Source organism: Pelophylax lessonae (assembly GCF_965119305.1).
Source record: "Pelophylax lessonae genome assembly, chromosome: 2".
In the NCBI taxonomy this organism is placed as follows: Eukaryota; Metazoa; Chordata; class Amphibia; order Anura; family Ranidae; genus Pelophylax; species Pelophylax lessonae.
The window spans coordinates 884,557-896,833 of NC_138769.1; the positions used below are offsets into that span (position 1 = coordinate 884,557).

Sequence of the window (12,277 nt, forward strand, 5' to 3'; positions counted from 1 at the left end):
CTGTAGTACAGATCACATGGTACACTGTGTATGGGGGAGGGGGGTGTTCTGTAGTACAGAGCAGTAGATCACCTAACACACTGTGTATGGGGGAGGGGGTGTTCTGTAGTACAGACTGGAGCAGTAGATCACCTGACACACCTCAGTCTTTCTTCCAGCGCTCAAATCTCTCGCGTATCGGATTTGTCTCCTGTGGTTTTAACATGGCCGCCATGTTTCCGGAGACCATTATCTATGATTGGTAATGAGGAATGTCTTAGGAACAATGGCGGCTGGGTGGAGACATGTAGAGCGGGAGAGGTGTGAGAGGAAACTATATGACGTCATTCTCCGGCGACTATCAGCGGCCAACGTGAGCGCAGCATGGCGGACCCGTGTGTGCTGCTGGCGCAGAGATTGGCCGGGAATGAGAAGAAAAGCCGGGACCGGGCACTGAGGAAACTGCGGGCCTACCTGAGGGAGAGGAGCCGGGAGGGTGAGTCTCACTCCTCCTGCTGTAATATCTATCAGGCTGCTCCTCGTACCGCTCCCCTATTACTATTCACCCCTGGAAGATTTACCCCCCCCCCACCTTCACCCCTGGAAGATTTACCCCCCCACCACCTTCACCCCTGGAAGATTTACCCCCCCACCTTCACCCCTGGAAGATTTACCCCCCCACCTTCACCCCTGGAAGATTTACCCCCCCACCTTCACCCCTGGAAGATTTACCCCCCCCCCCCCCCACCTTCACCCCCTGGAGTGATTTACCCCCCCCCCACCACCTTCACCCCTGGAAGATTTACCCCCCCACCTTCACCCCTGGAAGATTTACCCCCCCACCTTCACCCCTGGAAGATTTACCCCCCCCCCCCACCTTCACCCCCTGGAGTGATTTACCCCCCCACCTTCACCCCTGGAAGATTTACCCCCCCACCTTCACCCCTGGAAGATTTACCCCCCCCACCTTCACCCCTGGAAGATTTACCCCCCCACCTTCACCCCTGGAAGATTTACCCCCCCCCCCCCACCTTCACCCCTGGAAGATTTACCCCCCCCCCCACCTTCACCCCTGGAAGATTTACCCCCCCCCCACCACCTTCACCCCCTGGAGTGATTTACCTCCCCCCCCCCCACCTTCACCTCTGGAAGATTTACCCCCCCCCCCACCTTCACCCCCCTGGAGTGATTTACCCCCCCCACCTTCACCTCTGGAAGATTTACCCCCCCCACCTTCACCCCCCTGGAGTGATTTACCCCCCCCACCTTCACCTCTGGAAGATTTACCCCCCCCCCACCTTCACCCCCCTGGAGTGATTTACCCCCCCCCCCACCTTCACCCCTGGAAGATTTATACTCTTCCCTCCGCCTTCACCCCCCCTGGAATGATTTACCCCCCTCCATAAAGACCAGGGGGTATTTTGTGATTCGGCACTGCGTGACTTTAACTGACAATTGTGCAGTCATGTGACGCTGCACCCAAAATTGATTTCCTTTCCCCCACAAACAGAGATTTCTATTGGTGGAATTTCATCCCCGGTGCTATTTTTATTTTTTGCTCTATCAACAAAAAAAGAGCGAAAATTCTGAAAATTAGAAAATTTACATTCTATAAAATATCGGCCAATCCTGACAGCGGAAATCCCAGATCTCAGCCCTGCCATGGCTCTATGGCTGGAAGATTTACTATTACTAATATGGGGAAATCCACCGATCCCCCAACCGATCCACCGACTCCCCCCAACCGATCCACCGACTCCCCCCAACCGATCCACCGACTCCCCCCAACCGATCCACCGATCTCCCCCAACCGATCCACCGATCTCCCCCAACCGATCCACCGATCTCCCCCAACCGATCCACCGATCTCCCCCAACCGATCCACCGACTCCCCCGACCGATCCACCGACTCCCCCGACCGATCCACCGACTCCCCCCAACCGATCCACCGACTCCCCCAACCGATCCACCGACTCCCCCAACCGATCCACCGACTCCACCGACTCCCCCCAACCGATCCACCGACTCCCCCCAACCGATCCACCGACTCCCCCAACCGATCCACCGACTCCCCCAACCGATCCACCGACTCCCCCAACCGATCCACCGACTCCCCCAACCGATCCACCGACTCTCCCAACCGATCCACCGACTCCCCCGACCGATCCACCAACTCCCCCCGACCGATCCACCAACTCCCCCCGACCGATCCACCAACTCCCCCCGACCGATCCACCAACTCCCCCCGACCGATCCACCGACTCCCCCGACCGATCCACCGACTCCCCCGACCGATCCACCGACTCCCCCGACCGATCCACCGACTCCCCCGACCGATCCACCGACTCCCCCGACCGATCCACCGACTCCCCCGACCGATCCACCGACTCCCCCGACCGATCCACCGACTCCCCCGACCGATCCACCGACTCCCCCGACCGATCCACCGACTCCCCCGACCGATCCACCGAATCTCCCCCGACCGATCCACCGAATCTCCCCCGACCGATCCACCGACTCCCCCGACCGATCCACCGACTCCCCCGACCGATCCACCGACTCCCCCGACCGATCCACCGACTCCCCCCAACCGATCCACCGACTCCCCCGACCGATCCACCGACTCCACCGACTCCCCCAACCGATCCACCGACTCCCCCAACCGATCCACCGACTCCCCCGACCGATCCACCGAATCTCCCAACCGATCCACCGACTCCCCCCGACCGATCCACCGTCACCGGACTGAATCTACGATCACAGCATGAGATTCTCCTCATATTTCATAAGAAACCGCAAGTTTGGTTAACCGCTTGCCGACCACTGCAGGTACAAATACTGCAGCAGTCAGCCCCCCCCCCCCCCCCCATCAGTACATCACTCACCCACGAGCCTCTGGGGGGGGGGAGGGGGGCGAGCGCACACCTCTGGAGCCATGCTCCCGCCCCCTCTCGTTCCCCTACATCCCCACGCGTGTGACCGGCGTCTCCGATGTCCCCCGGTCACTCTGCGATCTCCCGCTGGAGAGGGAGAAAGGCAGGCGGCTGATGTAACCACAACCAACTGTCATTCTCCCTGGTGTAACTGCAGAGATCATGTGATCCTGCTATATAGGATCGTATGTCTCTGTGGTTACATCACAAGCCACACCCCCACAGTTAGAATCACACCCCTAGGGACACATTTAAAGCGGAGTTCCACCCAAAAATGGAACTTCCGCTTTAGGGAGTCCTGACCCCCCGACATGCCACATTTGGCATGTCATTTTTTGGGGGGGGGAGCGGGTACCTAGTTTTGACAGGTACCCGCTCCCACTTCCGCTCGGAGCGCCGCGGCGCCCTGAACGGAAGTTCTCCTCTCCCCCTCCCTCCCTGCAATCTTCTGGGACACGTCAGAGGTCCCAGAAGATTGCCGGCCAATCACGGCGCGACTCGCGCATGCGCAGTGGGTACCCGGCTGTGAAGCCGTAAACTGTAACAGCCGGGTGCCCACAGCAGTGATGCCGGCGCCGAGGGAGAGGATCGAGGCTTCCGGCGGCCGCATCGCTGGACCATTGGACAGGTGAGTGAAATGGCTGGAACTCCGCTTTAACCCCTGGATCTCTAATAAAATTAACCCCTTCCCTGCCAGTGTCATTAGTACAGTGACAGTGCATATGTATAGCACTGATTACTGTAGTGATGTCACTGGTACCCCCAAAAGTGTCAAAATGTCAGTCAGGGGTCCGATCTGTCCGCCGCAATGTCACAGTCCCGCAAAAAAATCGCAGATCGCCGCCATTACTCGTTAAAAATGACAGAAATCTTTCCCTTAGTTAGTAAACGCGATAACTTTTGCACAAACCAATCAGAATACACTTATTGTGATTTTTTACCAAACATTTGTAGCAGAAACCAAATTGCCCTAAAATGTTAAATTTTGATTTTTAAATTTTTTTGGGGGGGAATTTCATATAAAAAATTGTGAAAAATATTGTTATTTTTGCAGAATTGTCGCTCTTTTTTTTTTTTTTTTTGTTTATAGCGCATGATCAAAAAATCGCAGAGGGGATCAAATACCACCAAAAGAAAGCTCTGTTTGTGGGTAAAAAAGGACGCCAAATTCGTTTGGGTACAGCGTCGCACGACCGCGCAATTGTCCGTTAAAATCACGCAGTGCCGAATCGCAAAATAGGCCCTGGTCTTTGAGCAGCAAAATCCTCCGGGGCTTAAAGCGGAGTTCCACCCTGGGAACGTTTTTTTTTTTTTTAATAACATTTAGTACTTCCACAATGGATGCCTCTGATCTGTCCCGGGTCGCACTTACCTTTTACAAGAAATATTTACCTTGAAATGTATTGTCCAGCGCTGCCATCTCAGGTGTGGGCAGGTTGAAGCCAGCGCGATCCTCTTCTGTGTCCTCTTCTGTCCCACAATGCACTGCACCGGCCCCGACGTCACTTCCGGTGCTGCAGCGTTATCCATGCACAGCTTCTGGGCATGCCCAGAAGCTGTTTTGCAAGGTATGATGGCGCCTGCACCGGAACTGACGTCGGGGGCGGGGCAGGCGCATTGATTCCTGGGAGGGATGACGTTCAGCTCCCAGGAATCATTGCAAAGCCAGGAAGTGACGAATCACCGTGGCCGCCGAGGGGAGGAAGGGGAAGTGAGGTGAGGATATTTTCTTCTAAACCAGGTAAGTAAAAAATAAATAAAAATTGGGATTATCCGTTTGTTTTTCAGGTGACCCCGGCATGAAGATGGAGGTAAGTATAAATTTAGGGTGGAAGAACCCGACAGCTTCTACCTAAAGAAATGTCATCTCCATTATACTGAAGATCAATCGGATACAATGTCCCTCAGAACACGGCAACCAATCCGCTTACAGATCCTTCCCATTGGGGGAAGGCGGATTGGACACAGCAACCAATCCGCTTACAGATCCTTCCCATTGGGGGAAGGCGGATTGGACACAGCAACCAATCCGCTTACAGATCCTTCCCATTGGGGGAGGCGGATTGGACACAGCAACCAATCCGCTTACAGATCCTTCCCATTGGGGGAAGGCGGATTGGACACAGCAACCAATCCGCTTACAGATCCTTCCCATTGGGGGAAGGCGGATTGGACGCGCTGTTTTATTTTATTATTTTGTACTCCTGTCATTTTCTTCATTCTCCTATCCGTTGTTCCATGTACAGCAATCAGTCAGAAGTAACAAATAATTGGAAATATTATTGATGAAATTCTTAAATTAAAATTCCAATAAAAATATAAAAGAAAAAACTATTGGAGAGTTTGTGGGGAGCGGAGACCCCAATACAGAGATCAGGGCTAATAATATGCACTGTCACTGTACTAATGACACTGGCTGGGAAACAATGATCAAAGGGTTAAATGTGTGCCTAGCCGGTGTTTATGGTGCTGCTGTAATTCACGGGGCCCCCATTTAGCCTACCTGACCCCCCCCCCCCCCCCCCCCCACTGATAATAAAATACAGAAATCATTATTAGTGGACATAACTTAGAAAGTTACCTCTCTATATAGGAGATAAAGCTGTGCGGGGGTTAATATAGTTGTGTGGGGGGGGGGGGGGGGGGAGGGATGTATTTTCCTATGCTGACACTTTGTTTGTTCTCAGGGGAGTTCTCGGGGGAGGAGTTCTGTAAGATCTGGAAGGGTCTCTTCTACTGTATGTGGATGCAGGACAAACCGCTGCAGCAGGTAAAAAGGGGGCGGGGAGTCTTCTCATCATTCTGGGAGGGGGCGGGGAGTCTTCTCATCATTCTGGGAGGGGGCGGGGAGTCTTCTCATCATTCTGGGAGGGGGCGGGGAGTCTTCTCATCATTCTGGGAGGGGGCGGGGAGTCTTCTCATCATTCTGGGAGGGGGCGGGAGTCTTATCATTCTGGGAGGGGGCGGGGAGTCTTCTCATCATTCTGGGAGGGGGCGGGGAGTCTTCTCATCATTCTGGGAGGGGGCGGGAGTCTTATTCTGGCATGGGGCGGGGGTCTTCTCATCACTGAGAGGGGGGCGGGGGTCTTCTCATCACTGAGAGGGGGGCGGGGGTCTTCTCATCACTGAGAGGGGGGCGGGGGTCTTCTCATCACTGAGAGGGGGGCGGGGGTCTTCTCATCACTGAGAGGGGGGCGGGGGTCTTCTCATCACTGAGAGGGGGGCGGGGGTCTTCTCATCACTGAGAGGGGGGCGGGGGTCTTCTCATCACTGAGAGGGGGGCGGGGGTCTTCTCATCACTGAGAGGGGGGCGGGGGTCTTCTCATCACTCTGGGAGGGGGGCGGGGGTCTTTTCATCACTCTGGGAGGGGGGCGGGGGTCTTTTCATCACTCTGGGAGGGGGGCGGGGGTCTTTTCATCACTCTGGGAGGGGGGCGGGGGTCTTTTCATCACTCTGGGAGGGGGGCGGGGGAGTCTTCTCATCACTCTGGGAGGGGGCGGGGTAGTCTTGTGGCAAGGGGGGTCTTGTGGCTCTGGATGGGGGAGGGGATATAACTCTCCTTCTTACCTTCTCTTTGCTGCAGGAAGAATTGGCAAAAAACATCTCCCAGCTCGTCCACTCCCTGCACACCAGAGAGTCACGTATGTTTTATCACCCCCCCCCCCCCAACAGTCGTGTGTGTCCTGACCTGCACCACCCCCCACCCCCCCACAGTTGTGTGTCCTGACCTGCAAACCCCCCCCCCCCAACAGTGGTGTGTGTCCTGACCTGCAAACCCCCCCCCCCCCCCAACAGTTGTGTGTGTGTCCTGACCTGCAAACAGTTGTGTGTGCCCTGACCTGCCTGCAACCCCCCCCCCCCCCCCCCCCCCCCCACAGTCGTGTGTGTCCTGACCGGCACCCTACCAGAATATTTATACTGCTCTGATATCTGATATAACAGAGTCTATTTATGCAAATAAGCAAAGATCTGTAAGTCAGGAGATTCTCAATTTATTTCCATAAATCAACAAAATGCAAGATCGTTTTAAGTGACGCTAAACTGAAGATAAGGAGAATACAATTCTGTGCAAAAATATTTATATTTATTAAATCAGTGCAAAAAAAAATGTCAATGTAATTGGTGATAAACATAAAATGCAATAAAATATATCACACAGGTAATATGAGAATAAAATCAAAGAATATTATTTCAGAATAATAAAATGATCATAATCAAAGATGAACAGTCTACCATGAAGACATAAAAGATGGCAACCAATATGTGACAGATATTCATCATTCCAATATTTTAAATAAAGTTACATGGATATAAATTGTTATACCATGCACTGAGACTTATTGAAAGTCTCTATTTAGTTAATCTGCTACAAAGAATATCATCATAAATGAACCATTTGCTTAAAGCCAAGATTAGCTTCAGATCCCAAGATAAGAATTAAACCAATCATACTGCAGTTAGACTGATTCAAATTCAAATCTTGATGCTAACAAATTAGGTGTGAGAATGGGTCAATTAGGATTATATGTATAAGGCAATACAGAAGTTATACTTTACCAAACTCTGAAGAGTCTGTTGAATGAGATATCGCAGTCCTGGCTTTCAGGATCAAATGTCACCCATCAGTGTCAGAGCTTCCTTCAAAGCATCCATCCCTCTCGCGATCTCTTCCCTTCAAAGCATCCATCCCTCTCACGATCTCTTCCCTTCAAAGCATCCATCCCTCTCACGATCTCTTCCCTTCAAAGCATCCATCCCTCTCACGATCTCTTCCCTTCAAAGCATCCATCCCTCTCACGATCTCTTCCCTTCAAAGCATCCATCCCTCTCACGATCTCTTCCCTTCAAAGCATCCATCCCTCTCACGATCTCTTCCCTTCAAAGCATCCATCCCTCTCGCGATCTCTTCCCTTCAAAGCATCCATCCCTCTCGCGATCTCTTCCCTTCAAAGCATCCATCCCTCTCGCGATCTCTTCCCTTCAAAGCATCCATCCCTCTCGCGATCTCTTCCCTTCAAAGCATCCATCCCTCTCGCGATCTCTTCCCTTCAAAGCATCCATCCCTCTCGCGATCTCTTCCCTTCAAAGCATCCATCCCTCTCGCGATCTCTTCCCTTCAAAGCATCCATCCCTCTCACGATCTCTTCCCTTCAAAGCATCCATCCCTCTCACGATCTCTTCCCTTCAAAGCATCCATCCCTCTCACGATCTCTTCCCTTCAAAGCATCCATCCCTCTCACGATCTCTTCCCTTCAAAGCATCCATCCCTCTCACGATCTCTTCCCTTCAAAGCATCCATCCCTCTCACGATCTCTTCCCTTCAAAGCATCCATCCCTCTCACGATCTCTTCCCTTCAAAGCATCCATCCCTCTCACGATCTCTTCCCTTCTCCAGTTCTCAGTCCTCCTCTCTCTAGCTGACAAGAACTTTTATGCCCCCCAGCAGTGTGGGTGGGGATCTAATTACCAGATAAATTCTACATCACTAAAAGGATCTGATTTCTGATTAATACCTGAATCCAGGCCTTGACAAAACCCGGGCGCCAGATCGCATTAGCAACCTGGCGCCTGGGGTGCCCTGCAGAATGTGTCCTGTCCCTTTTGAATGGACTTCCGCGCACGGAGTGCACGGACTTCCGGGCCGTCCGAAAATTGAGGCCCCGTGTTTCGTGAGAATTACCTACCCGTGAGAAAAACCTACCCCTTGTCACTTCCGGTACTCGGCACTGTATGTAATGCAGCGGGTACATTAAAACAGCTGGGCTGCAATACGAATCATCTCCGCTCCTGTCCCGGTCACTTCCCTGATCTCGGATAGTAAATATAAAAGCGGCAGCGGCTGTATGAAAAGATAAATCACGGAGCCGAAAGCTGCTTTTATATTTACTTGCCGACAGCAGGGAAGTGACCGGGACAGGAGTGGAGATGATTCGTATTGCCGCACAGCTGTTTTAGGTAAGTGCCGCGTCGGTAGGTTTTTCTCACGGTACACCGTGATAGTTTCATACTAGTGCGCATGCGCACTAGTAAGCTCCTCTGTTCTTCCATTACGTATCCGCGGCTCTGAGCATGCGCACTGCTGCGCTGCTCAGCTCTTTCTGGCCGGAAATGACGAGGGGTAGGTAATTCTCACGGGGTAGGTAATTCTCACGTTACACACGGCTTTTCGGCCTACTTGAGATGAGAGGCTTCCAATGGGCAACTGGCGCCCTCTTGTGGTGGCCGGGAGTAATGACTGTTGTAATTACTGTTTCCACTGCCTGATTGTTCACAATGCATTACCATCTCCCTGTCCAGTTAGTTACCTTTGACAGGGAGTGTGGTTATTATTAATTTAATTTATTTTTTAAATGTAAAAACTAAATTTTTCTTTTTAATTTTTTTTTTTTTTTTTCCTCATCGCCATGCCACAGCCGAAGGCCCCTTTCACACGGGCTGTCTGATCGGGTCCGCCTGTCAGTATTTCAGGCAGACCTGATCGGACCCTTCATTCTCCTCTATGGAGCAGTAATCTGCCGCCATCTGATCCTGTCCGCCAAAAACAGACGGATGGTGGTTCTATTTTCTATCCATCCCGTGGATCGGATCAGATGGCATTGGATGGAAAGAGACAGACAGTCTGTTTTCATACAATTGCGCTAGAGGAGAGTGGGGTTCTAGTCGTATTTATGTGTAAATTTAGTATCTGTTTTATTAAATAAAGCTTGGTTGTTAGTTAAAAAAAAAAAAAAAAAACTGGCTCCTAACTTTTTTAGCTGGCTCCTAGATTTCAGGAAAATTTGTCAAGCCCTGCCTGAATCTAAAAATTAACAATCGCCAGAGGGCAGTGTTGTATTACTATTAGATTTGCTATATAGCATATAATTGCATTATTTTCCCACAGATAACCCTTTGACTTTAGGCTGGGTAAAAAGCTTAAATTACCAAAATCCTGTCAAACGCTTCAGACTCTTTGGCAAGAATGGAAGATCTATGGCGGTCATAAAACTTTACAAGACCTTACATAAACCTTTCTAAAATGAAGTAATTAGCTTCACCTAAGTAAGATTATTACTTGGCAAGAATATAAAACCAAAATATAGTATACAAAGCATTCCTAAATATATATGTATATATTTTACACACACGCATAATTATTGCTAATATTTTCTCACACATGATTATAATGTATCTTTAGAACTTAGTTTAAATCTATTAGAATACACTAAACTGTTGTTCATTGTTAGACCCTTTTGTTAGAGACCTTTTGTTCAAAAGAACATATGAACTTTCAATCACCCCTAACAAAATGGATGCCACACTGCTCAAAATCTCTATATAGAACTGAATATACATGGCTTTTATATAATTCCATTCTTCTTTAATCTCCCCAATAATCCTGACAACCCCCCACAGTAGTGTGTGTGTCCTGACCTGCATCCCCCCACAGTCGTGTGTCCTGACCTGCATCAGCCCCCCCCCCCCCCTACAGTCCCGGGATCTTTGTTATCCTGAGCGCTCTCTTCTCCCCTCTCAGGAAATCTCTTCCTCCGAGCGTTCTGGCAGACCCTGAACCGGGAGTGGGATGGAATTGATCGCCTCCGCCTGGATAAGTTTTACACGGTAAGAGTTGGGGGGGGGGGGATGGAGAGCAGCAAGGTAGTGGGTTTGGTAAGGAGAGTAGCAGGGTGGGGGAGGAATGGTGCTGCAGGGTAGTGGGTTGGGTAAGGATAGTAGCAGGGAGGGGGGTGGGGGAGGAATGGAGCTGCAGGGTAGCAGGTTTGGTAAGGATAGTAGCAGGGAAGGGGGTGGGGGAGGAATGGAGCTGCAGGGTAGCGGATTTGGTAAGGATAGTAGCAGGGAGTGGGGTGGGGGAGGAATGGAGCTGCAGGGTAGGGGGTTTGGTAAGGAGAGTAGCAGGGAGTGGGGAGGAATGGAGCTGCAGGGTAGCGGGTTTGGTAAGAAGAGTAGCAGGGAGGGGGGTGGGGGAGGAATGGAACTGCAGGGTAGCAGGTTTGGTAAGGATAGTAGCAGGGAGCGGGGTGTGGGAGGAATGGAGCTGCAGGGTAGCGGGTTTGGTAAGGAGAGTAGCAGGGAGTGGGGTGGGGGAGGAATGGAGCTGCAGGGTAGCAGGTTTGGTAAGGATAGTAGCAGGGAGCGGGGTGTGGGAGGAATGGAGCTGCAGGGTAGCGGGTTTGGTAAGGAGAGTAGCAGGGAGTGGGGTGGGGGAGGAATGGAGCTGCAGGGTAGCAGGTTTGGTAAGGATAGTAGCAGGGAGTGGGGAGGAATGGAGCTGCAGGTTTGGTAAGGATAGTAGCAGGGAGCGGGGTGGGGGAGGAATGGAGCTGCAGGGTAGCGGGTTTGGTAAGGAGAGTAGCAGGGAGCGGGGTGGGGGAGGAATGGAGCTGCAGGGTAGCGGGTTGGGTAAGGATAGTAGCAGGGAGGGGGTGGGGGAGTAGTGAACGCTTCGGTGATTATATAACATTAATGCAGACGATGTGTCAGTGTTGGGGGTGTTGATGGCTCTTCTATCGGGGTGCCATGTCACCATGTTGGGTCTCCTCACTTTCGGCCTTACTAGATTTTGTCAGTGATTCCATGATGTCACGTTTTCTCCAAGAATGGTACATTCCTGTTCCCTCCTCCTCCAGGAACGGTACCAACCTCCTCTCCCAGAATGGTACAGTCCCATTCCCTCCTCCAGGAACCATACCAACCTCCTCTCCCAGAATGGTACAGTCCCATTCCCTCCTCCAGGAACCATACCAACCTCCTCTCCCAGAATGGTACAGCCCTGTCTCCTCCTTCCCCAGGAACGGTACCAACCTCCTCTCCTAGAATGGTACAGCCCTGTCTCCTTCTCCAGGAACAGTACCAACCTCCTCTCCCAGAATGATAGTCCTGTTCCCTCCTCCAGGAACTGTACCAACCTCCTTTCCTAGAATAGTACAGCCCTGTCTCCTCCTTCCCCAGGAACAGTACCAACCTCCATCTCCCCTCTCCTGCAATGGTCCAGCCCTGACCCCGGATTGGGATTGTGACGAGACCCTTGCTCGCCCTGTCCGCTCTCCCGACACTCCTCTGTTTCTAGTCAGTCAGCTTGCAGATAGCATCGTCTGATGGTTCGGTCAACCAAGGATCCGGGATCCGAACTACAGCTATGTGCCGTTCGGAATCCATTAGAACAAAACACCAAGCAGGCTGTATGTAAGTTCAAGCAGGAAGACCATTTATTGGAAGAACACAGCACACTTTATACAGAAAGTGTAATATCCATGCAAATGAGGGCTTGAAATTAGTCAACAGGGATTGGTCAGATAGCTTTGACCAATGCAAATGAGGGCTTGAAAATGAGTCAGTAGTGATTGGTCAGATAACTTTGACC

At 51.7% G+C, this 12,277-nt stretch overlaps 1 protein-coding gene across 1 annotated transcript in view; it reads left to right on the forward strand.

The window, feature by feature from the left end:
- Positions 1–321: 321 nt before the first annotated feature.
- LOC309547341 (ribosomal RNA processing protein 1 homolog A-like) overlaps positions 322–12,277 on the forward strand; it is a 36,615-nt gene continuing 24,659 nt past the window's right edge. The window contains exons 1-4 of the mRNA XM_082247178.1: positions 322–475; positions 5,600–5,682; positions 6,497–6,554; positions 10,430–10,515. Of these exons, the coding sequence (XP_082103304.1) occupies positions 364–475; positions 5,600–5,682; positions 6,497–6,554; positions 10,430–10,515 (339 nt within the window). The 5' untranslated portion in view covers positions 322–363. The remainder of the gene's footprint in view (positions 476–5,599; positions 5,683–6,496; positions 6,555–10,429; positions 10,516–12,277) is intronic.